The 26,660-nt window shown below is 36.6% G+C and overlaps 1 protein-coding gene across 1 annotated transcript in view; it reads right to left on the reverse strand.

Annotated features, from left to right (window-relative positions):
- TM2D1 (TM2 domain containing 1) overlaps window positions 1–26,660 on the reverse strand; it is a 52,635-nt gene that overhangs the window by 4,013 nt on the left and 21,962 nt on the right. The window contains exons 4-6 of the mRNA XM_030323892.1: window positions 26,041–26,132; window positions 14,412–14,485; window positions 718–847 (exon numbers count right to left, since the gene is read on the reverse strand). Coding sequence (XP_030179752.1) covers window positions 737–847; window positions 14,412–14,485; window positions 26,041–26,132 — 277 coding nt within the window. The 3' untranslated portion in view covers window positions 718–736. The remainder of the gene's footprint in view (window positions 1–717; window positions 848–14,411; window positions 14,486–26,040; window positions 26,133–26,660) is intronic.

Below are 26,660 nucleotides of genomic sequence, written 5' to 3' on the forward strand. Positions count from 1 at the left end.
TATTTTTGAAGGAGACAGAGAGTATGAGCAGCGAGGAGGGGCAAAGAGAGGGAGACACAGAATCCGAAGCAGGGTCTAGACTGTGAGTTGTCAGCACAGAGCCCAACATGGGACTCAAACTCACGAGCCGTGAGATCATGACCTGGGCCAAAGTTGGATGCTTAACCGACTGAGTCACTCAGGGGCCACGGTGTATTACCTCGTTAAAGCTAAGGCCAATTAATAATTCTCATGGGCAGGGCCAAACTTTAGGTTAGAATAAGTACTTATTCAGGGTTGAGTCTCAATTAACCTTCAGGTTTAGGGAAGAAGAAAGAGGTTTAAAGATCATAGTGACCCCAGGAAAGCAGGACAGAAGCAAAGACATGCTGTACTGAAATGTCTACAACACATGCTTTCTCCAGAACCATCCTATAATACTATGAAATGTCTTTTTGCTTTGACGGTATCTTTTTGTTGTGAACTCTGTCTTCTAGCCATAATGTCTGCAAAGCAAGAGGGACTGAATCAGGAACTGCAGGAACAATGAGTGTACATAAAAAAGCTTTATAAAAGACTAGAGATGTTTCAGGCAAATGGAGACCTGTGTTTCCACATAAGCAAAATGAGAGGTTTATAACATTAGATGGTCTCCTTAAATTTCCTACGGTTCGCAAATTTTCATAATTTTATACAGGTGATATACTATAATAAAGATTATATATGCATATTACTTACTGTTTCTTTTAAAAAATACTTATGGATATAGCTGTGTTTTTCTAAACGTCTCGTTCGTAATACTCAGTCTTGTAAGTCTGGTTCCATAATAATCTATAATGTAACTACTTCCATCTGAAGGTCCAACAATCTAGAAGAGAAAGTTTTCAAAATTACCACTTTACAAAAGATATGTTCACAATAATTTGTGTTTACTTTTCTCGGTTCTTACTAAATTATTTCAGTAGCACCAAAATACACTTAAACTAACTTAAGCAAATACAGTAACTAACTCAGTGGCTCATGCAGCTGGAAAGGATACTGGAGAAGTTCACAGGATCACAAGACCTCAAGGACTGAAATTCGGGGCCCCCAGAGGCCCTTGGTTTGACCTCCCTGCCGTTTTGCAACCCTTGCCTTCATTCTGCAGAGGCATTCCCGCTTGGTTGCCAGCGGCTCCACATTTACATCTTCGAAGCTCAGCAGCTCCCAATAGAAAGAAAGTAAGATCTTCAGAGTTTATATACCAATTCCAGGGAAGGACTTTGATCTGTTTGTTTTTTATGCCTATTGCTGGACAAATTACTATAGTCAAGGGAATAGGATTAATATGATTGGCTAGGCCAGGGTCCCTGTAAGAGGTGAGGGAGTGTGACTGACAATCCTTCCAGAAACCACATGGAATGGAAGAGATAGGAAAAAACACATGCTCATTACAGTCATCTTGTCCACTTAATCACATTTCTGACAACCCAGTTGACAGGATCTCTACAAATTATCCTTCAAGGTAGCAATCTGCGAACAGTGGCCTTAGGAATACACAAAGACTTACCAAGGTAGTTACACAGATGGTTTTAAGGGAATCAATTTTGAGATCCTTAATTCCCATACTCTTTGTAAACGTGACCCAACTGATACCAAGCTATGGTGGAGATGTTGTGCTGGCTCCCCACTCTCTCCCCTCTCCCCGAGGTCCTCTCTCTAACGTGAAAACATTAAACCACACCTGCTATCAGAGCACACCTGAATCTTATGATGGTACATTGCCTCTGATGTACCAAACAAAGAGATCACGCAAAATAATGGACTTCAGGAAACTTTTAATCAAGAGTCAAAAACAAAAAATCAAGAGTCCAAAAATATGCTCTGCCTCATCTTGTTCAAAAGATGTATTCCCAATAACATTTTACTTTTTTTGCTTATAATTTGCTAAGGGGTGCCTTGTTGGCTCAGTCTGTTGAGCGTCCGACTCTTGATTTCAGCTCCAGTCATGATCCCAGGGTCATGGGATTGAGGCCTGTGTGGGGCTCCACACTGAGTATAGAGACTACTTGAGATTCTCTCTCTCTCCCTCTGCCCTCTGCCCCACTTGCAAGCGTGTATGCACACTGTTTCTCTTAAAAAAAAAATTTGCTTAGATTTAGAATATGTTTATGCTGTTTTGATAGTATATCAACAATTATAATGACAACAATCCAGTAATTACAGAAAATTTTTAAATCTTTTAATTTTAATGAATCATTAAAATCATGATCATGAAAATGATCAGAAGATTTTTCAAACATAAAAATATATTACATTAGGATAAAATTCTCTGGGAGAATGGAACCAGAAGTAAAAACTCAAGGAGAGGGGTGCCTGGATGGTTCAATTGGTTAAGCGTCCAATGTTGGCCTAGGTCGTGATCTCACGGTTCATGAGTTTAAGTCTCGCGTGGGGCTCTCTGATGTCAGAGCAGACCCCACTTCAGATCCTCTGTCTCCCTCTCTCTGCGCTTCCCCCAATCATGCGGGAAGGCACACACACTCTCTCTCAAAAAATAAACATTTTTTTTTTTTAATTCAAGGAGAGGGGCACCTGGGTGGCTCAGTTGGTGAAGCATCTGACTTCAGCCCGGGTCAGGATCTCGCGGTTTGGGAGTTCGAGCCCTGTGTTGGACTCTGTGCTGACAGCTCAGAGCCTAAAGCCTGCTTCGGATTCTGTGACTCATTCTCTCTGCCCCTCCCCAACTTATGCTCTATCTCTCTCTCTCAACAATAAATAAATATTTTAAAAATTTGATTAAATAAAAATTTAAAAAATTCTGGGGGATAAAGAAACTAAAAATTATAATGGTTAGCGAAGGGTTCATTCGTGTCTTTTTTTAAATGAATGATATTTAAAATTCTATGGTATTTATATTCTGTTGGATATATTTTTAAATTGATGTAACAGTTTTACTTAAATATGTCAATATTTGGAAACCAGAAATTACATCCTTTGCAACTATTTAAACTTATGATGTAAAACTTAAATGTCAACTTAAAAACGTGTGGAGGGTAGGGATTAAAAAAAAAAAAAAAATATATATATATATATATATATATATATATATATATATATTTCAGGGGTTATACAACCAGAATTTGAAGCACACTGCTGGAGAGCATGCTTCGTTTTTACAGTAAGTTTGGCTTTTAAAACTATTCGACAAGTACTGAATTGCTACAACACTCCAGGCACTGTGCTAGGCATTCTACACACAACCGTGAATAAGACAGAATCTCTGCCAACAAAGAGCTTATACTAGTGAACTATAAATGTTAATACTCATATAACATTTATAAAGAACTTATGTACTAAATACCATGCTAGGTGCTGTCATGCATTTTGACTCATTTTCCAAAGATGAAATTCATTTGGCTTGACATTTATAAATGTTATTTAAGAGTTTAATTAAACCTTTTCAGTGGCCCAGGTCCCAGAGGAAACTACTTTGAGCATTAAGCTAAGAAAGAGAATGGTGACTAGGAGTTACAACGTGGTTTGAGACTGTGTGAGGGGAACAAAGAAAAAGGAAAGCCCAGCCTGTAGAAATAAATCACATGGCCAAAAACGGCCTGATTTGGAATATGTGCATAGATTGGAACCAGGCCTTTTATCCCATTCTTTTTCTTCCTTTGCCATCTCCCCTAACAACATTTATCCCTGTTGAAAAAAAAATATTCAAAGCTGGAAATAAGGAAAATATATGATTAAGTGACCTATTGATAACATGCATCTAATAAGCCTACCTGAGGCTCCCTTACTTCTCTTAGGACCCAGATGTTTTACAATCTTGTAAAGTTAGCAGTTAACATGTAGACAAATAATAATGTTTTCAGTTTTGTTTCCTCTGTTCTATAGAGAAGATAGCCCCCAAAGGTACCATTTATTACCTGCTAATACATGATCCAACTTTGCAACTAACTTAGTCATCTTATCACAGCATTTCTCTCCACTCAAACTATGTTAATTCAGCTCCTCCACATCTAGTTCTAGCGAGGTAATTCCGGTCCTCCTTCCAGAGACTGGTTCAGCCTGGGCGTGGAATCTAATTCTAGCCAACCACCTATGACGCAAGTTCATTGTTGGCATAGCCACCCTTAAGAAGATATGTGTGAGAGGAAACAATTTTTTGTCTATCTCTGAAAGTCACTGTACAACAAAGTGATGCTAGCCAAAGGACCTGAACATGGGAAAAAAAAAAAAAAAAGAAGAAGAAGAAGAAGGAAGGAGAGAGGGAGAAATAGGGAAGAAAGGAAAGAGAAAGGGACAGTCCTTTATTACATCCTTCAGCTCTAAATCTTGGGGCGCCTGGATGGCTCAGCCAGTTGAATGTCTGACTTTGGCTGAGGTCGTGATCTCATGGTTCATGAGTTCGAGCCCCGCATCAGGTTCTCTGCTGTCAGCACAGAGCCCACTTCAGATCCTCTCTCCTCCTCCTCTCTCTCTCAAAAATAAATCTTTTTTAAAAATTAATAAATCTTAAAACTACCTTATCTCTAGATTCTTGGTATATCATATAGTAAACTATATTATTGAAGCAAATTGAAATTGAGGTTCTGTTACTTATAGCCAAAAACACTTGTTTTCAGTGCCTCCTACATGCTACCACCAGATCACCAAAGCACAGCACTTTCTCTGCTAAAACAATTGGAAGAGCTGCCCCAAAGACAACCAAATTAAGTCACTATGGGAAAGCACTAGATGAAAGGAAAATGTAAAGAGAAAGCAGTCAATAACTAGCTGTAGGATGAATCTTCTCTGGATCTCAGTTTTTCATATCCATATGAAAAGGAACAGAATAAGTTGATCTATACGGTACTTTACAATTTCTACATCTTGTATGACCTTGCAATTTAAATATAAACACATGTATAAGGTGTTGTTAATATACTCTTCTATGAACTATCCCATCAAAGAAGAAATTGTTCATCTGATTTAATTTTTAAGAAAACTATCTGCTGTAAAATTTTTAATTATTCAAATCCATACTCCCTCATCCAAATCAAAAATTAAATCTGTTTTTAAGCATCTTATATACACTTATGTACAATATATGTGCCAATTATAAATTCCTTTATAATGAGTATATTACTGAGTTGTTAATTATAAAATCACAAGTCTAAAAATATCCCATACTGGGAACTTTTTTACTCAGTTAAATAGGCCTATGTCCATTTGTTCATTGACAACACAGTATAAAACCTAAAATTATAATTATAAGTCTGTTTCTCTGCTAAGAAATAGCCTGAAACCAGGGCACCTGGGTGGCTCAGTCAGTTGAGTGTCTGACTTCGGTTCAGGTCATGATCTTGCCGTTCATGAGTTTGAGCCCCATGACAGGCCTGCTTTGGATTCTGTGTCTCCCTCTCTCTGCCTCTCCCCTGCTGGTGCTCTCTCTCAAAAAATAAGTAAACATTAAAAAAAATTTAAAAAAATAGCCTGAAGCCAAATTCTATACCATGATGTATTTCCTTTTGATAAGCTGGGGCAGATTTCTGAAATCTATGGGTCCAATTAATGGAGGTTGCTACAAATCTTCCTCTTCTAAGAAGGGAAACAGGAGGTCCACTACACTGTGGGAAGCTGTTTTGTACAATGGGCATCAACGTCTCTTGCGTGAGAAGCCTTAAAACCACAAGAAAGCCACGTCAAATACCTCTATATTAGATTCCTGGGGCTACTATAACAAGTTACCACAATCTTCAGTGGATTAAAACAATAGAAATTCACTCTCCCACAGATCTAAGGCCAGAAATCTAAAATCAAGGTATCTCCAACAGCCCCACGCCCCACAGAGACTCTAAGGGGAGAATCCTTTCTAAGCCTCTTCTAGCTTTTGAGAGCAATCAGCACTGCTAGGCATTCTGTGGCTTTTGGCCATATCACTCCAATCTCTGCCTGTGTCTTTACAATGCCTTCGTTTCTGTGTCTGTCTTTTCCCCTTCTGTCTCCTATAAGGACACTTGTCATTGGATTTAAGGCCTACCTAGATAATACAGGATGATATCTTCATATCAAGATCCTTAACTTAATCACATCTGCAAAGACTCTGTTTCCAAATAAGGTAATCCTCCCAGGTTCCAGGGACTTAACATGGGTATCTTTTGTCCTACCACACCCTGCTTCTATGAAAATGGTGGAGGTTTGAAGGAATTGAGTGGAATTTAATTTCTTCTTTAATTCGTTTCTGATTGTCTTCACCATGAGATTTTATTTGCAGCTTAAGTGCAAAAAAATCTTGAATTGTTTACTTAAAAGGATAGGCTTTTCTATAGATGCAAAGTCTATAGCAAAAAAATAAATCAGGAAACCTAGAAGTACATATTAAAGTTAAGAATGTTAAGTGGTCACCAAATTCCCTGTCTTTTTTTGTTCTTTATCTTCTAATCTCCATTCTAATTCTAATTCCTGCTCATACACCTAACCACACAAAAAATGAGCATACACTTAATTTGGTATATGAGCTGGATACATGTTTATTTTTTTAAAAAAAACATGTTCTTTGAATAGGCTTTTTTAATTTATTCAAATAATACTGTTGTGGATCTTGTTCAGTTTTAAACTGTTTTCATAGTATGCTATAATTTTAAGACATTTCCATATGGCATACGCACATCTAGGTAAGTGCTTGTAATTGCTGCCTAGCATTAGAGAATGCATCCATTCTCTTATCAGTGTTCACATCTAGGTTCATTCCAACTTCCTGCTCCCACAAACAGGCTACAACAGACATCTCTGCTCATGTCCCCTTGTGGAAGCAATACAAATTTTTTAGAGTAATTGCCCAGAAGTATTTTTTTACATATTAGTTATTCAGGTGATTCTGTGAATCACCTATTAGTTTACTGTACTCATTTAACTATTAGGATCTCTATCTTGTTAACTTGCAGAAATTATTTGTATATTCCACATATCAATTCCTATTGCTAGTATCCTTTTATTTAGTCTATCAAGTGTTAACTTGGTCTATGTCCATGACATTCTTTTTAAAACAGAATGTCTTAATTTTAAGGTAATCATATTCAATAATTTTTCCCTTATGATTTATGTTTTGAGGATCTTGTTTAAAAGAATTTAACCAATCTAAGGTCATGAAGATATTCTCCTCAATTAGCTTTTTTTTAAAAAAACATTTATTTATTTTTAAGAGAGAGAGAGAGAGAGAGTGTGTGTGTGTGTGTGTGTGTGTGTGTGTGTGTGTGTGTGAGCAGAGAAGGGGCAGAGAGAGGGAGACACAGAACCCGAAGCAGGATCCAGGCTCTGAGCTGTCAGCACAGAGCCTGATGTGGGGCTCGAACCCACAAACCGTGAGATCATGACCTGAGCCGAAGTCTGGTGCTCAACCGACTGAGCCACCCAGGCGCCCCATCTCCTCAATTAGCTTTAACGTAAAAGTTCCTCTTCTCCTAGGTATACATCCAAAAGAACTGCACAGGGGCTTAAATAGATACTTGCAAACAAATATTCATAGCAAAAATTATTCACAATAGCCCAAACGTGGAAACAACCCAAGTATCCATCAACAGATGAATGGATAAACAAAATGTAGTATATACATACAATGGAATGTTCTTTAGCTATAACAGGGAATGAAGTTCTAATACATGCCATATTATCAATGAACCTTGAGAACATTATTTAAAGTAAACTAAGTCAGACATAAAAGGACAAAAATATGATTCTACTTATATGCAATATCTAGAATAGGCAAATTCATACAGGCAGAAAATAGATTGGAGGTTACCAGGGGTTGGGAGAGTGGGAAATGGGGAGTTATTGCTTAATGGGTACAGAGTTTCCATTTCAGGTGGTGAAAAATTTTGGAAATAGATTGTGGTGACAGTTGTACAACATTCTGAATGTAGTTAATGCCACCAAACTGTGTAAGTTAAAAAAGGTTAAAATGGCAAATTTTATATTGTATATGGATTTTTTTTACCAGATCAAAAAAGAGCTTACTTCATTTGAACTTTATTAATGTTATAGTTTTGTTTGTAAACTTTTGATTTTGTTAGTGGAAAATGTATTTTGTTTGAGTATATTTAAGTAACATTCGAATAAAAACAAATTAATTCAAGAAAAAAATGTGGTTACCTGTAAGTACTCCAATATCTGAACTTCAGCAATAGCAATCTATGCCCTTGCATATAATGGCTTTGCATTGTCAACAAAGTCATACTGGCTTAGGTAACTCAAATTATTTTACAAATTTAAATGTTATGCAGAAACTAAAAAGGGAAAGGAAAAAACTAAGAACACTTTATACAACTCTATCAATGCACCATTTTTCTATATAATGCACTTAGGAGTTTCTCCATATTAAGAATGCAAGTTCAATACTGGCAAGATCAAATCATCTCCTAAAGACCTACTAACCTGGTGAAAAAGTAAAATGACCCCACTGTCTGCAATTGCAGGATCATGATGCAATATGTATCCACCCTAGTTCTCCCAAAAAAAATACATGTATATTCTTTTAAAAGTCAAATTACATTTCTGTGTCCATAGCTGACTTCTGCGTGTGGTTAATTTTAATATGAGGCTATTAAAACTATCTGATTAGTCACATTTAAGCACCAGGGCACCTGGGTGGCTCAGTCAGTTATGCTTCTGACTTCGGCTGAGGTCATGTTCTCAAGGTTCGTGCGTTCCAACCCTACATTGGGCTGGGCTCTCTGCTGTCAGCACAGAGCCCACTTGGGATCCTTGGTTCCCCTCTCTCTGCCCCATTTCTGCTCATGCATGCTCTCTCTCAAAAATAAAAAATAAACATTTAGATTTTTTTTTAACATTTATTTATTATTGAGAGACAGAGAGACACAGAGCGTGAGCAGGGGAGGAGTAGAGAGAGGGGGAGACACAGAATCTGAAGCAGGCTCCAGGCTCTGAGCTGTTAGCACAGAGCCCGACGTAGGGCTCAAACTCACAAACTATAAGATCATGATCTGAGCTGAAGTCGGTTACCTAACCAACTGAGCCACCCAGGTGCCCCCAAAATAAACATTTAAATAATAAATTAAGCACCAAAATTCCTACATAGTGCCAGAAATTATACATTCAGACCCCTTGACTTCATCTGATTTAAAGACTTGTTAGTATAAATCCTTAATAACCAATATCAATATTATTCCTCAAGAAATGAGTAAGATTCATATATTATATATTTCCTGAGGAAAACACAGCTTCGGGATGATTCTCAAAACCAGTTTAAGATACTCTTTACTTTTTGAACATTCCTTTAATTCACTAAATAAAAATCTGCCCACCTGATAAATGAACTAAGTGAAATCTACCTAATTAAGGTCACATGACAGAGCAGAGGCTACACAAATTATTAGTCTCCTCAGTTTTCTAGTTTATTTCCCCAATAAATCACACCAGGGTTAAATAAACAATACAGAGAGCTATTTGAAAGAACTGAGATCTATAAAACGTCTACTGCTTTTTATATATTGCTGTCTAACATCTAGTGAACTATCAAGGACTTTGATCCACTTTTCCAGCACTGGTAACAGATTTAGGGTGATTACATGATTAGTCCTTTTTTTTTGATCAATAGTATGTGTGTCCCAGGGCAAGGATGTAGGCTAGGCATTGGACAAAACAAACTGGCTTACACAGAAGTGAACCTACAACTTAAGCCTTGCTTATGTTCTACACTGAAAAGCACAGGTTTTTAAAATTTTTAGTAAAATTCAAAGAATTTAAACAAGATAAAATCAAGATAACTCATTTTTATTTTAAGCCTGCAGTTCTCAAGGAAACATTTTATTTCTGATAAGTGGGATCTTATTATCAGACCACTTTGGGGATAGAGTATAAGTTTCTCTAGCGCAGGACCTCAACTTATTATACCTAACTGGTACTCACTAAACCCGTTTTCACTGATGGCATAAAACCTACTATTTATAGTTTATCGTATCCAATTTTATTTTATTACCTCTCAAGTGACACCAGGAAATTTAGAGCTTTAAGGGCCTAAAGAAAAAAAAAAGCACTTTTAAAAACTATCTTTTTTAGCTTCTCACTTTCCCCATAATTCGTACACAGCCACACTTTTCACAGGGTGTACTGCATTCAGTTCAAATCAGCCAAAACTTCTGATGGCATACTCTTGGTTTAGCAAACTACCAGTGCTATAGGGAATTTTAAAAACTTTTTTTCTTTTTTAAATGTTTGTTTATTTTGGGGGTGGTAGGGGGAAGGGCAGAGAGAGAGAGAGAGAGAGAGAGAAAGAATCTGAAGCAGGTTCCACACTGTCAGTGCAGAGCCAGACGCAGGGCTTGAACTCATGAACTGCAAGATCATGACCTGGGCTGAAGTCGGACACTTAACAGACTAAGCCAGCCAGTTGCCCCAAAAACTTTTCTTTTTTTCTAAAGAAATTTATGAGTGAAAAGTCAAACCTGGTGTTTGAAAGTCAAAAAAAAAAAAAAAATAACACAGAAACAATATATAATGCAGTGCTAAAAAAAATTATCTATATTAAATGCCAAACTAACAAGATATTTTATACATTTTTATTTTTTTTATTTTTTAAAAATTTTTTTTTCAACGTTTTTTATTTATTTTTGGGACAGAGAGAGACAGAGCATGAACGGGGGAGGGGCAGAGAGAGAGGGAGACACAGAATCGGAAACAGGCTCCAGGCTCCGAGCCATCAGCCCAGAGCCTGACGCGGGGCTCGAACTCCCGGACCGCGAGATCGTGACCTGGCTGAAGTCAGACGCTTAACCGACTGCGCCACCCAGGCGCCCCAACATTTTTAAAATTAATTAATGTCTTGAAATTATGCTGCTTTTGTGAATTTCTACTATTTACATAGTTTATTAGTCCCTTAAGGAGATATACTCTGTAATGCTAATAGGAATAAAAATGAAAGTAATTTCTTCCATGATGCATAGAATTTTTTAAATTGTCACAAAGCACCACTGATGTACTTTCTTGCAACAACTTTTTACATTCCAACTCATATTTCCATTTTCCCTCTACCCATCTCCATCTTTCTGATTTGTGGCCATCTTGTCTCCACTTAAGAGAGGAAACATTCTTTTCTTTTTGTTTGGCACAGTCCACATCAGTGGTTTTGGTATTGTTAAAAATGTCCAAATTGTGTAAGTAAGGAAAGAAGTTTAAATGAAATCAAAATATTCTCATTCTTATTCTGATAAAAAAAATTAAATGCCTAATCTATCAATCATGACATACATATAAAAATGTATAAGCACAAAAGAATGTTTATTTTAAAATCCTCAGAACTGCCTTATAAATAACTATATATATATATATTGTAATTATATACAACAGCTACTTATAACTGAAAGACTGTATGCTACACACATATCACTGATTTAGATTTTTGTTGAATGCACAAAAAAGCTGAATTAATTCTATGTATTGTTTCATACTATTAATTCACACTGCCATTTCCATACTTTTTAAGAACAGAAAAAGAAGAAACTTCAAAAGTTTATTACATAAACTCATTAAAGTATTTTCAGTAAATACAGTGACATGTAAAGCTTACTTTAGCAATATATACATTATACTTTATATTATTTTGGTTCAAAGTTGAAATAACTAGACCTATATTTTTAAAGAGGATTTTCCTAGATTTTTGTTATAAACACCGTGAAGCAAGTATGTTTTTATAGGTCTTGAGTTCATGCACAATATGTTTCTGGGATCACAGCCCAATAGAAAAACATTGCTATTCACTGGGGAACAATATTTAATGGCAAAAAGAAAAAAAAAACAACCCCAGAATGGAGAGAATGAGAAAAGAGAATAAACAAAAAGATGATGGACAAATGTAAAAGGTCTATGAGAAATTGGAAAAAATATATTTGGGACAAAAACATTAACAATAGTTTATAATATTTATACTAAAAACACTTGATTTGCTGAAAAAATAATCCTTAAAAACTAAAGCAGTCAACATCACATGTTAAGTATATTAAATGTCATGTAGAATAAGGCTATATCTCCTATTTTGGCTACATTTGAAAACTTATATTTTCTCCAATCTGAAAGCGGTCTAAAACTAAAGTGGCAATACCTATTAACATCCCTTACTTAGAGAAATTTACTGCAGAAATTCAAACACTCTAATTCTGCCTCAATATTTCTTAATGCGATAGTTTTAATTCAAGATCTTTAAGAAACAAACTATTTGTTCTCAAAAGTTCAGGCATTCATGTACCAGAAAGCAGTAGCTGAATCAAAAAACTCCATAATCTGATATAAATAAAGCTATAAAGCAATGACGTCACCAAAGAAAGAACCTAGTGTGAAAATATTACCTAATGGGTTTCAAGACATTGAATTATGGATATCTTAAAGAATCCCAATAATACATTAAGTTCCTTGGATCCTCATTTGAAGTGAGAAATCCATTTCCAAGCATATGTGCACAAGTACCTTAGCCTCTTCATGCCTGCTTGCCTGTCCCACAGTCAGAGAAGGCAGGATATTTGGTTAGGCATATGTTTATGAATAAAGACAGGAAAATTCCAACTTTGAAACCAAATATTTTCCTTGTTTAATTCTGGTATCTTATTGGTCCATATGCTGCCTCCTCCTCACAGTATGGTACCCTCCTCACAGTATGCTACCAAAATCTCCTGGATTTTGACTTTCTTTTAAAACATAAGGATTAACATGAAGCAGACAGAATTGAGGAGTGGAAATATTGTATGAGAAAGAAGACCAAAACTGATGATGCTCTACATACATAATGACACACTTGCTGAAGACATTAGGTGCTCCATAAATGCGTACTGAAATGCTGTTTTGTGACATTTGTTGTGATAAATTTATCTCCTTCTCTAATTTAAGAATCCTCATGAGTTAACCACCACCAGTTCAGGGTAATTTAATGTAAAACATCTGGTGGCCCTTTTAAATGCTACAGGATAGCATTTCACAAACTTGCCTGCCTCCACACCAGTGCAGCGGGAGAAAATGAGGTTAACACAGAGAAGCAGAGATGAGTGTCAGGGGAATCCCCAAATACATCATTTGATCCTATGGATTTAGTCTTGCCCAAGACCAACCCATTCCTAGATTTTCTTTTTTCTTTCTTTCTTTCTTTCTTTCTTTCTTTCTTTCTTTCTTTCTTTCTTTCTTTCTTTCTCTCTCTCTCTCTCTCTCTCTCTTTCTTTCTTTCTTTCTTTTTCTTCATTCCTAGATTTTCTACAGACCTCCTGGACATTGCTTTTTTCTTTCTGGCTTAAGCTAGCTGGATTTCAATTTCTGTAATTTACAACCAAGAGAATACTAATATACAGTGCCTGTCCATTAAAAAAAACAAACAAACCACAAACATTGTTTCTGCCTATATATGTTCATATGCAAATATCAGATCCCCATCAATATTCTATTATAATAATTGACAATGTGGCTGTGACCATCCAGGAAAATAAATAATAAATTCAAGAAATAATCTTAATCCCTATTAGAGATTCATAATACAAATTATAAAGACTCTTAGAAGTTATCCGGTAAAGAAATCTCAGTTGAATTCACATTCACAAATCATATTTGAGCACTGAATCCTTTCTTTATGAAGTTCTTACGTCTTTTAGAACTACGAACTGGTAGAACACAGGTTGGGAAATGCTACTTGGAAACATAGCTATGATCCCTGAGATCTAGTATCTAAAGAAAAACTGAAAAAGTATTCCTAACTGCTTTCTAATATATTTATTCTTAGTTTTTGTTTTTTGTTTTTTTTGAAACAAGAAAGGAATTTATTTCAGTGAGGCTAACATTGGTAAGACGATGGACTAGGTTCTCAAAATGCTGGACATATTTGTAGATTTCTATCACAAAAATGTGGGTCAAAGGTGGGTGGTTACATGAAGGTGGGGTAGCAAAGGTCAGGTTGATCACTGTCTGGGGATCAATCCTGTGGGTCTTGCTGGTTCAGGGCAGTTCTTATCGCTCGAGGGGGAAGTTTCAGTTCTCATCATGGGATACTTTTCCCCACAGGGTGTTTTTGCCTGAGTTAAGAGATAAAGTGTGCTTTCTAATATATCTAAAATATACCAGGAAAAGATCACAGATCACAGTTTGAATGTAAAAGTAGTTCATCTTCGGGGCGCCTGGGTGGCTCAGTCGGTTGAGCGTCCAACTTCAGCTCAGGTCATAATCTCACAGCTTGTGAGTTCGAGCCCCGTATCGGGCTCTGTGCTGACAGCTCAGAGCCTGGAGCCTGTTTCAGATTCTGTGTCTCCCTCTCTCTCTGACCCTCCCCCGTTCATGCTCTGTCTCTCTCTGTCTCAAAAATAAAAATAAACGTAAAAAAAATAAAGTGGATTGTGCTCAAAACATCACACATAAGATGTAAAAAAAAAAAAAAAAAAAAAAAAAAAAGTAGTTCATCTTCTAGATTGAAACTAACTTACCTGCATTGAAATAAGAATGAAATCAATTAGGCTCCCAATTCCACAAAATCCGACAGTGCAAAACTTTAACAAACCTAGAAAAGAAGATAAATTCATTTAAAACTCGGAAAGTCTTATAACTATTAATTTTTGTTTTCCAACAAACCATTAGGTATACTGTACCACAAACTCTTTATATCAAGAATATAAAATTAACACTTTAAAAAATCAAATCTTCACCTGAAAATATGAGAAAGGTTTAAAGGACTCTCTATATAAAAAAGACACAAAAAATGATTAGTTCACCTAAATAAATATTATAAAGTGAAATAAGAACTCAGTGTATGGATGCCTGCGTGGGTGGCTCAGTTGGTTAAGCGACTTTGGCTCAGGTCATGGTCTCATGGTTTGTGAGTTCGAGCCCTGCATCAGGCTCTGCACTGACAGTGCAGGACCTAATTGGGATTCTCTTTCTCTCCCTCTCTCTCTGCCCCTACCTCACTGGCACTTTTTCTCTCTTCCTTCCTCTCAAAATAAATAAATAAGCTCAAAAAAAAAAAAAAAAAACCACCTCAGTGTAATCTCACAAAATTTCTTAAGAGAAAAGGTCTAAAGAAATAAATCTTTAAATCTCAGTACACCAGAATTATAGAACATCTTTTAGTCCTAAAACCCTTATTTATTTATTTAGACTTAATACATATGTGATCCAAGTTTTAATACACATTTACAATAGAAAGTTCAAAAAAATAAAGATTATCAAGGCACAGAAAAAATAACCAGGAAAAAACATTAATCTTATAGTTAAATTGCAAAATTTTATTAGCAACCCAATTATCTTTATCCTATACTTAATTATCTTATAATTATCCTATACTTTTTTTCTAAGCATCTCATGATTATTAATTCTATACTCAAAATCAATAATTCTGTGTACTATATACACTTCTGCCTTCAGTCCCAACCTTAGAACTAAGGTACTAAAACAGATAATAATAGAGCATAGAATCTAGGACATATACAACGATATTACACAAAACATGATGATGAAATAGAGGAGGCAGATTGGGGGTGGGGGTGGGATGAGTAATCTCTCTTCTATATTTAAACTTAAATTGCTTTCCAGACATTGCATTTGAGATATAAAAATGGTAGGAAACAAGACTTTTCGTGAAAGGGTAGTTCTAAGTATCAACTACAAATAGATGCCAGCTAAAATCACAAGAGTGGATGAGATCACCTCCTGCACACAATTTGGAAATACACAAATAAGACTGAAATATGTAGGTACATTACATGATTATTTCTCTCTTTTTAGTATTAGACAACTGGACATACAGCAGAATAATGTTTAAGTACTAAGATAACACATGTTGGAAATAATTTTAAAACTACTAAAATATACAGATTATATAAAATTATGCTTTTAGTTTTCTTCAAAACAGTTGTTATGTTCCGTCTTTGTCTCATGGAAGTCCCATCAAAGGACGGTCTTTTATCTGTTTTATTTACTCTTGTGTCCTTAGTACCTACAGCATTACATCATATCACAGGGAGGATGTTCAATATTTGTTACATGAATGGATAAATGGTCTCAGCTTTTCTGTTTCCTAAAGACCTCTAACTTTTTAGCCATTATCTTATATAACAACTCCTTAAATTATTTTGTTCATTAGTTATGTTTTATTATAGTTGCCCAGGGAACTTGATCTACTGACTTGCTATATTTTATCCATTCACTTATTCATTATATTTCTGAAATGCGTCCCTCTTCATGTAGCATTTTAGTGTAAATTTGGAAGTACCATAGAGGTTTCTTTCTTTTAATTTTCTTATAAAAAGATTAATGTCAAGAACGGTCCGAGAAAAGTTTCTCTTTAATTAATTGCTACTCTATGAAGAAAACATAAGCATGTCAGATCCTTTACTCTTGTCATGACTTCTTCCAACAATATTCTGTAGCTCTTGTCATTTCTCAGGCGACTTCTTCAGAGCAGTCTTCCTAACCTGCCTGTCTAAAGCTGCATGCTGCTTCCTGCCACATCTCCCTTATTTATTGCCTTCTTGGTGCCAATTAAAAATCTGTAACGGCCTCATTTGTTGGTTTTCATTCATTCTCTTTCTTCCACTGCCATGTAAATTCCTAAAGGCAGAGTCCTTATCGATTCCTTGAACAGTACCTGACAGACAGTAAAAGTCTGATAAATATTTCTTTTATGACTATCAAAAAACTAGAAACAATCTAAATGTTTAACAGGGAGGAACTGCCTCAGAAAATCAAGGTACACCTAGTAATAGGAGAGAGTATTATGCAGCTGTTTAAAACAATGATGTAAAATATATTTATTGGCAAAGTGATGGGACAACACTCAAAAGAGAGAACGATAGGGGCGCCTGGGTGGCTCAGTTGGTTAGGCCTCCGACTTCGGCTCGGGTCACGATCTCACGGTCCGCGAGTTCGAGCCCCGCGTCGGGCTCTGGGCTGATGGCTCAGAGCCTGGAGCCTGCTTCCAATTCTGTGTCTTCCTCTCTCTCTGCCCCTCCCCCATTCATGCTGTGTCTCTCTCTGTCTCAAAAATAAATAAACGTTAAAAAAAAAATTTTTTTTAAAAAAGAGAGAACGATAATGAGTTCATGAAAATCTTGATATTCTGCTGCTGAATCCCTACTTAAGGGTTCTTCAGAAGAATGAACATGAGAGGTTCCTGTTCAGATAAAGTATTAGATAAGGGAATGATACGTGTGTTTGAAAGTTTGGTGAGTGTCACCTACTTCTAAAGTAACACATTTAAAGAAACTATAGAACATGGCAATGCAAGCTGGTGCAGCCACTCTGGAAAACAGTATGGAGGTTCCTCAAAAAACTAAAAATAGAACTACCCTACGACCCAGCAATTGCACTACTAGGCATTTATCCAAGGGATACAGGTGTGCTGTTTTGAAGAGACACATGCACCCCAATGTTTATAGCAGCACTATCAACATTATGTATGGAAATGTGTGTGTGTAAGCCACATGACATTGTGTGTGCAAGCCAAAGTATGCAAAGAGCCCAAATGTCCATCGATGGATGAATGGATAAAAAAGATGTGGTATATATATACAATGGAGTATTACACAGCAATCAAAAAGAATGAAATCTTACCATTTGCAACTACGTGGATGGAAATGGAGGGTATTATGCTAAGTGAAATTAGTCAGAGAAAGACAAAAATCATATGACTTCACACATATGAGGATTTTAAGAGACAAAACAGATGAACATAAGGGAAGGGGAACGAAAATAATATAAAAACAGGGAGGGGAACAAAACAGAAGAGACTCATAAATATGGAGAACAAACAGAGGGTTACTGGAGGGGGCGTATGAGGGGGGGATGGGCTAAATGGGTGAGGGGCACTAAGGAATCTACTCCTGAAATCATTGTTGCACTCTATGCTAACTAATTTGGATGTAAATTAAAAAAAAATTTTTTAATTAAAAAAAATAAAAGGAGGGGCGCCTGGGTGGCGCAGTCGGTTAAGCGTCCGACTTCAGCCAGGTCACGATCTCGCGGTCCGTGAGTTCGAGCCCCGCGTCAGGCTCTGGGCTGATGGCTCAGAGCCTGGAGCCTGTTTCCGGTTCTGTGTCTCTCTCTCTCTCTGCCCCTCCCCCGTTCATGCTCTGTCTCTCTCTGTCCCAAAAATAAATAAAAACGTTGAAAAAAAAAAATAAAAAAAAAATAAAAAAAAAAAAAAGGATATATGCAAAAAAAAAAAAAAAAAGAAACTATAGAACAGATCCAATATGATACTTAAGTATTTAAAATATCTGCAAACTAACCTACAGCAACAGAAAGCAGATGAATGTTTGCTTTGTAAAGAGCAGGACAAGAGGGGCCAGAGATTACAAATGGGCATGAGGACGCTTTGGGTAGTGACATATATGGTCATTATCTTGATTATGGGGGATTGTTTCAAAGGTGTACACATATGTCTAACTTATCAAACTGTACATTTAAGATATGTGCATTTTTAATGTTTATTTATTTGAGAGAGGGAGAGTGGGAAGAGGGGCAGAGAGCAAGAGAGACAGAGAGACAAAGAGAGAGAGAGAGAGAGAGAGAGAGAGAGAGAGAGAGAATTCCAAGCAGGCTCCATGCTGTCAGTGCAGAGCCTAACATGGGGCTCATTCTTACCTACTGTGAAATCGCGACCTGAGCGAAACCAAGAGTTGGATGCTTAACCAGACGCTTAACTGACTGAGCCAACCAAGGTATGTGCATTTTAATGTATGTCATGTATACCTCAATAAAGCTGCTTTAAAAATTAAGGAACTAAGTTAACTATTAAAAAAATTTTTTTTGAAAGTTTAAAATCATCACAAGGGCACCTGGGTGGCTCAGTCAGTTAAGCATCCAACTTTAGCTCAGGTCATTATCTCGTGGTTCGTGGGTTTGAGCCCCGTGTCGGGTTCTGTGCTGACAGCTCAGAACCTGGAGCCTGCTTCAGATTCTGTGTCTCCCTCTCTCTGCCCCTCCCCCACTCATGCTCTGTCTCTCTCTCTCTCTTTCAGAAAAAAACATTAAAAAAAATTAAAAATAAAAAGAAAGTTTAAAATCATTACAGTGATTTACATCTTGTTTCACTTCAAATCCAAACCTATAATATTAACTATGGTTCATCTATTTCTGTAAATTTAACACAAGGGTTAAGTTTACTAAAGGAAATTGCTAATACTGCTACTTTAAACTTTAGTTTTCCAAATATAAAAATATTTTATGAAAATAAGATAGGAAGGACACTGAAGGTTAAAAGAGATGAGAAAAAGTAAAGACTCAGATTAATACATGACACATGGCAAACATGTGAAATGTTAGCCCAGTCATTACTTCTGTTACCACTATGATTATTATCAATTGAGAAATGTATACAGCATAAATCTACATTTTTTTAAACGTTTATTTATTTTTGACAGAGAAAGAGAGCGCACGCGCATGAGTGGGGGAGGGGCAGAGACAGAGGGAGACACAGAATCTGAAACAGGCTCCAGGCTCTGAGCTGTCAGCACAGAGCCCGACGTGGGGTTCAAACTCACGGACAGTGAGATTATGACCTGAGCCGAAGTCGGACACAACCAACTGAGCTACCCAGGTGCCCCTACGTTCTTTATAATAGGATCATCTAACCTAGTCTCATATCTTGTAAATTCCTTCTGCCTATGTTACTACCAAACTACCCAAAGTTCTCTTCCAATGTGCTGTGCACTCATAGTTTTCTCATTCATCTCTGCATTTATATGTGCTGCACTACTCTCTGCCTTGAGTCCTCCTCTGCACACCTTCCATTCCCAATCATCTAGCTCTAAGAGTTGGTTGAAACCTCTAGAAAGTCTTCTCTAATGCCGCCAGGATGAATTTAATACTATTCCTAGATGCTCCCAGCCCTGCCCTGAACTTTCAGCATAGCACATAGCCCATGGTATGACTTACTATATATTCTTATTTATCTGTCTTCTCCTATCCTTTCGTGAGCAACTGGAAATCAGTGCTGTGTCATTCCCATGCCTAGTCAATGTGATTACTGAAGGAACAAACTATATCAATAGTAAATTATCTTATTTGCAACCAAACGCTGATCAGAACACAAAGTAGCATATATTCTACACAGCAGTTATCAAAATCAATACAAACCATTACTCTTGTAGATTTCATTATTTTGAGCATAATACCAGTTTTTTAAAAAGTGAGGTATCTGTGAACTACCAAAACTTGATTGCCTTTTTTCCCCCAAATAAAAAAAGTGTTAGGTCTCTTTGTGCAGACCTTATTGACTAATTTCTTATTGTGAAAAGGAGTATCAATTTTAGATTTTAAAAACTATTTTAAAATTCCAAATAAAAGTGTTTCTAATCAAGAAGGATCCATTTTTATCCTGAACCATTACCATTATATTCTTTCAAAAAGATTATGCTGACAGATTATATTCATAAAACTCATGTTGAGTGTATTTTATTTATACTTTAGTAACCCAAATATTATATTTTAAAAACATGAATGCAATAAAAGGATTTGGGTATAAAATAAAAAGAGCAGAAATTAATTTTGAGTATTTAAGAACATTTTTGGTATTTTTCTTTTACTACGGTTTGAGTCTTGCAAACACTGCTCTCTGCATAACTGTTTTACAGAATGCAGATTATTTCGTATTGAAGTTGCTATTTGCCAAACCACAGGTGTTCTATAATGATTTGGTAATTAGCTATCATTATTCTTTTTGTGTCTGTACCTATAAAAGAGAGTTTTCAAATCTTAGAACAATCTAACCTACAAATCCCTTTATTTGTCCTATGATCTGTGGATATTATATACTAGTCCAGACTGGTAACTTCAAATTAAAAAAAAAAAAAAAAAAAGGAATAATTAAGCAAAGATTTTTAAGATTTGGGCTTAAAGACACTTTGTTATTCTCATAATAAGAAAACATTTACATTTTAAAAGGAATACCACTGTGAAAAGAGTATCTCTCCTGTTAACTGCTTCAAAAGAGCTATTATCTTTGAGAATCCATAACAGTTTAATGCTACAGATGGGCAAAACAAAATATGCTAGTTATTCCCTATAAAAAAATGACAGATGTTACAGTTAAGAATACAAAGACAGATGGGGCACCTGGGTGGCTCAGTCGGTTAGGCATCTGACTTTGGCACAGGTCATGTTTTCGCGGTCCGTGCGTTCGAGCCCTGCATCAGGCTCTGTGCTGATAGCCTGGAGCCTGGAGCCTGCTTTGAATTCTGTCTCCCTCTCTCTGTCCCTCCCCTGCTCACACCCTCTCTCTCTCAAAATAAATAAACATTAAAAACAATTAAGAATACAAAGACAGAATGCTATTAGAAAAATAAGATTTCAGGGTGCCTGGGTGGCTCAGTCGGTTGAGCATCTGACTTTTGATTTTGGCTCAGGTTATGATCCCAGGATTGTGGGATCAAGCCTGGCCCAGCATTGAGCTCTGAGTTGAGTGTGGAGCCTGCTTAAGATTTTCTCTCTCTCTCTTCCTCTGCCTCTCTCTGCTCCTGCTCTCTCTCTTTCTAAAATAAAAATAAATAAAATAAATAAATAAATAAAAATAAAAACTAAGGTTTCATTATAAAAAAAAAAGTTTCCAGCTAATGTAGCACTGGTATACTGAGGAATAAATCAATTAAAGATAATAAAGCTATACATAAAGTTAGTCATGAGCTAAAAAGGAATTTGAAATATCTGAAAATTTTCCTTAAATGAATTTTTAGATCTTATGAAATTTTACTCAAGCTCACCCCACAACAAATTTCCCTTGTCTATTCCTGAAGTAAAATTTATATAATGAAGTATCACATTTAACACTAAATTACTTAGTAAAAGCAGATTTCATATTGCATGATTTACATTATTTATTCTGTCTTATAAAATTCCAATGACTGGGGCACCTGGGTGGCTCAGTCGGTTGAGCGTCCAACTTCAGCTCAGGTCATAATCTCATAGCTTGTGAGTTCGAGCCCCACGTCGGGCTCTGTGCTGACAACTCAGAGCCTGGAGCCTTTTCAGATTCTGTGTCTTTCTCTCTCTCTCTCTGCCCCTCCCCCACTCACACTCTGTCTCTCTCGGTCTCTCAAAAATAAATAAACATTAAATTAAAAAAATAACATAAAATAAAATAAAATAAAATAAAATAAAATAAAATAAAATAAAATTCCAATGATCATAAATGGTATTGAGGAAGTATTTTAAAAAGCTACCAATGCTTTTTATAACCATGAAGATTAAATAAGATTATAAGAAAAATATAATTTTAGACTTTATCTATAACTATTTTCATGTCAGTCAACATACTATACAGTTAAGAATTTTTTTAATGGTAATCATTTTATTCAAAAATACCAAAAATCTTTAGCCCTGGATTCTTAGGAAAAATTAAAATTTTTAAAATTTAATATTTTAAAATTCAAAAACATTATTACTTTACATATTAGATTAGATTAGTTGATAAAACATATCAAAATCCTTAACATTAAGACAGCTTAAATGCAAGTAAGATACAATAAAAATGTTTGAATGCTTACAGAGATAAGAGGATTTTCAGTTAAAGATCATGAATTTGACATGCCCACTTAGCTCCTCTCCAAGATCCCACTAAAAGATGGCAAGGAATTTTTAAAGTCCAAAAACCCAATAGAATAAAGAAAATAAAAGATAAGACAATAACAACAAAAACTCAGAAGCTGAAAAGCAGACGAATAAGAAGTGACAGACAACAATCTTGAGAAAGTTCTATCTTAAGCCAACAGTCAAAATATTTGTTGAACTAATGAACACACAAAAATTGTTGTGATAATAAAGTAAGTTATTTAAAGATTAAAAAAAACCCTTTTACGCTGAAGCATAACATCGAATGTTAAAAATTACACTCGCAGGGTGCCTGGGTGGCTCAGTCGGTTGAACATCTGGCTCTTGATTTAAGGTCAGGTCATGATCCCAGGGTTGTGGGATGGAGCCCTGCATCAGGCTCTGTGCTGACAGTGTGAAGTTGGCTTAGAATTCTCTCTCCCTCTCTCTCTGCCCCTCCTCTGCTCACTCTCTCTCACTTTCTCTCTCTCTCTCAAAAACAAATAAATTAAAAAAAAAATTACACCTGCAAGTTTATGGAATCTCAGCCTCCAATGGAAAGGTTCTCTTTGACTGACCTAATAATAGATTGGAAGAGCAGTGGCCAGAGAAAGGCAGCTCCTGGCAGGAAACTAATATTCACTATACAGAGCTTTATACGGAGCTTTACCTAGAATTTTACTTTGCAGGAAGAAAAATTCACAATATACATACCAACATGTTATTATGTGCTGCAGTAAGAAAAAAAAACATTAACTTACACATATGACATGACAGCTCATCCAACACACATCACAAAAAACCAAAAAGTCACTCGTTAGGCCAAATATTTAAAATTTAAAATAGACTTCGAAATCATCACAGAATAAACTGTTGTAAAGAACAGCGTTTCTCCTTCCCTACTTTTTTTTTTTTTAATTTTTTTTTCAACGTTTATTTATTTTTGGGACAGAGAGAGACAGAGCATGAACGGGGGAGGGGCAGAGAGAGAGGGAGACACAGAATCGGAAACAGGCTCCAGGCTCTGAGCCATCAGCCCAGAGCGTGATGCGGGGCTCGAACTCCCGGACCGCGAGATCGTGACCTGGCTGAAGTCGGATGCTTAACCGACTGTGCCACCCAGGTGCCCCTGCCCTCCTAACTTTTTAAAAACTTTCTGAAAGTTAGAAATCTTTACAAAATATATATATATAATTGTCTTTTTAAAAAAGTTTTTTTTGAAAGTTTATTTATTTTGAGAGAGAGAGCGAGTGGGGGAGGACCAGAGAGAGAGGGAAAGAGAGAATCCCAAGCATGCTCTGTGCTGTCAGCACAGAGTCCAATGCAGGGCTTGAACTCACCATGAGATCATGCCGAAACCAAGAGATGCTTAATTGACTGAACCACCCAGGTAGTCCTATACAATTTCATCTTCTTAAAGACAACATAGAAGACAGGCACATGGGTGGCTCAGTTGGTTAAGCGTCCAACTCTTGGTTTCAGCTCAGGTCATGATCTCACAGTTGGTGAGATCGAGCCCTGTGTTGCCCCACATTGGGCTCTGTGTTGACAACATGGAGTCTGCTTGGGATTCTCTCTCTCCCTCTCCACTGCTCATGCTTGCACATGTACTCTCTCTCTCTCAAAAATAAATAAATAAAAATTTAAAACTTTTTTTTTTTTTTTTTTTAAAGAAAACATAGAAGGAAATACAAGGAGGGGGCACCCGGGTGTCTCAGTCAGCTAAGCACCTAACTTTGGCTCAGGTCATGACCTCCCAGTTCATGAGTTCGAGCCCTGCATGAGGCTCTCTGCTGTCAGCATACTGCCTGCTTCAGATCCTCTGTCCCCTTCTCTCTCTGCCCCTCTCTAGCTCGTCCTCTCTCTCTCTCAAAATAAATAAACTTAAAAAAAAAAAAGCAAAGAAAATACAAGGATAAAGGCAGAAGGCTTCAGGTGTATTCTTACCATCACCATATCATTTTACTTTCTCACTATGAATCTAGTTTCTCTGTCCAACTATCCATCCTTCCTTTTGTCCATCCATCTGTCCATCCATCATCTAAAAAGAAAGTTAGGCTAAAGCGTTTTTATTTTAACAACTCTGAGGCCTTCTATGAAGATTATATGATTTTATATGGTCTTAGCCAATGAGAACTGTGATCTTCATCATTATTTCCAGAGCACGCACTTACTTAACAGGTAGTGAATGTTGAATACATGTCTATTAACTGGACAAATTTGTCCAGTTCCAAGTAAGGCTATCAGAAACATACTTCCCACTAACACCACAGTAAAGATTCCTCTTTGATCTCTGGTGGGTAGCAACATGGAAAGAATAAGATTAGCCTTGCTAGCTGGAAAGTAGAGCATTCAGAAACTTTAAATTTTTCTCAGTACAGGGCTAATAAAGAATCAGAGTACTACAGTAAATAAAGTATGATCTCTTGGGCCAGAAAATTTAGGTTCAAATTCAGGTCACTAGCTGAGCGTCCTTGGGTAAATCTCTTAATCTCGTGACAATTTCCCTATCCATAAAACAAGGACGATAACAACAAATGTGTCACAGAATAAAGCAAGGCCTCTAGAGTGAGTAAATCCCTTAACCTCTCTGGTGACAATTTCCCTACCTGGTAAAGAAGATTTAAAGAGGTTGATAAAGTCTGAGAGCTGTAAGGTTTAAATAAGGGTAGGTATATAAAAGTATTGTTCAAACAAAAGCTATCATCAAATGTATACAGTTTGCATAAGCATTAGTAACTAGGGTAAATGCGAAGATTATGGCTATAAGGAACATATAAGGGGGATGCTAAGGGTACTAAAAGTCAGGTTCTACACCAGCTCATGCCGGTAGCTGGAGTTGCAATCCCAACGTCTCCTGAAAAGAAGTAGTTTCTATCCTCAAGGGAACACTGACAGAGGTTCAGGTAGAAGGCAAATATTTTTAGAGGGATAGAAGGGATATGCATTTATTCATAAAAGATTTATTAAATGTCTACCATGTTGCCCAGTACTAGCAATGACAGGAAGTACCTATACTATTCTGTGTGTTTTCTTTTTTTTTTTTTTTTTTTAAATGAAATGTGTTGACTTTATTTTTTCAACGTTTATTTATTTTTGGGACAGAGAGAGACAGAGCATGAACGGGCGAGGGGCAGAGAGAGAGGGAGACACAGAATCGGAAACAGGCTCCAGGCTCTGAGCCATCAGCCCAGAGCCTGACGCGGGGCTCGAACTCCCGGACCGCGAGATCGTGACCTGGCTGAAGTCGGACGCTTAACCGACTGCGCCACCCAGACGCCCCTGTGTGTTTTCAAAAAGATGAAAATACAGGAGAGGTCAATATTTCTTACCCAAGCTGAATTGTAGAGCTAGCTCTATATTCACAGAAGAACATTAACTATTCAACTCCAGTTAGTTGGAACTTGTAACTATTAATAGTATGCAGAGATTTAATCTATAAGAATATGTACATTTACCTACCTTACAGGTTTCACAAGGATTTTTTTTTTTTTTTTTTTTTTTTTTTTTTTTTTGATGAAACATACTCACCCAAGGCAGGGTATCCAAGGTAAAACCGATCGGCTCCCAACCATCCAAGAAAAAGAGACAGTGCAACTGCCACTTTGTATGAATAGCCATTTCTGTACAAAATTAGAACCTGAGTGTTATATACATGCATTCTCAACATGTAGACATTTCAGGAAGTAAAACTATTAATACTTATTTGTTAATTTGTTCATCCATTCATTCATTTACTTAATGCCTTTTGGGTGGTTACTGCATGCCAGGCATTATGCTGGGCTATTGGGATATATTAATAAACAAAAGAGGGGCGCCTGGGTGGCTCAGTTGGTTAAGCGGCCGACTTCGGCTCAGGTCATGATCTCTCGGTCCGTGAGTTCGAGCCCCACTTCGGGCTCTGTGCTGACAGCTCAGAGCCTGGAGCCTGTTTCAGATTCTGTGTCTCTCTCTGTCTGACTCTCCCCTGTTCATGCTCTGTCTCTCCCTGTCTCAAAAATAAATAAAACGTCAAAAAAAAAAAAATAAACAAAAGAAACAAAGATCCTTGCCCCTAAAGAGCTTTCAATCTACAGGCAGCAAGCAGTAAAAATAAATGTATTTTAAAAGTAAACCATATATTATGTTAGAAAGTCACAAATGCTACGGAA

This window comes from Lynx canadensis, chromosome C1, assembly GCF_007474595.2.
Source record: "Lynx canadensis isolate LIC74 chromosome C1, mLynCan4.pri.v2, whole genome shotgun sequence".
NCBI classification, from domain to species: domain Eukaryota; kingdom Metazoa; phylum Chordata; class Mammalia; order Carnivora; family Felidae; genus Lynx; species Lynx canadensis.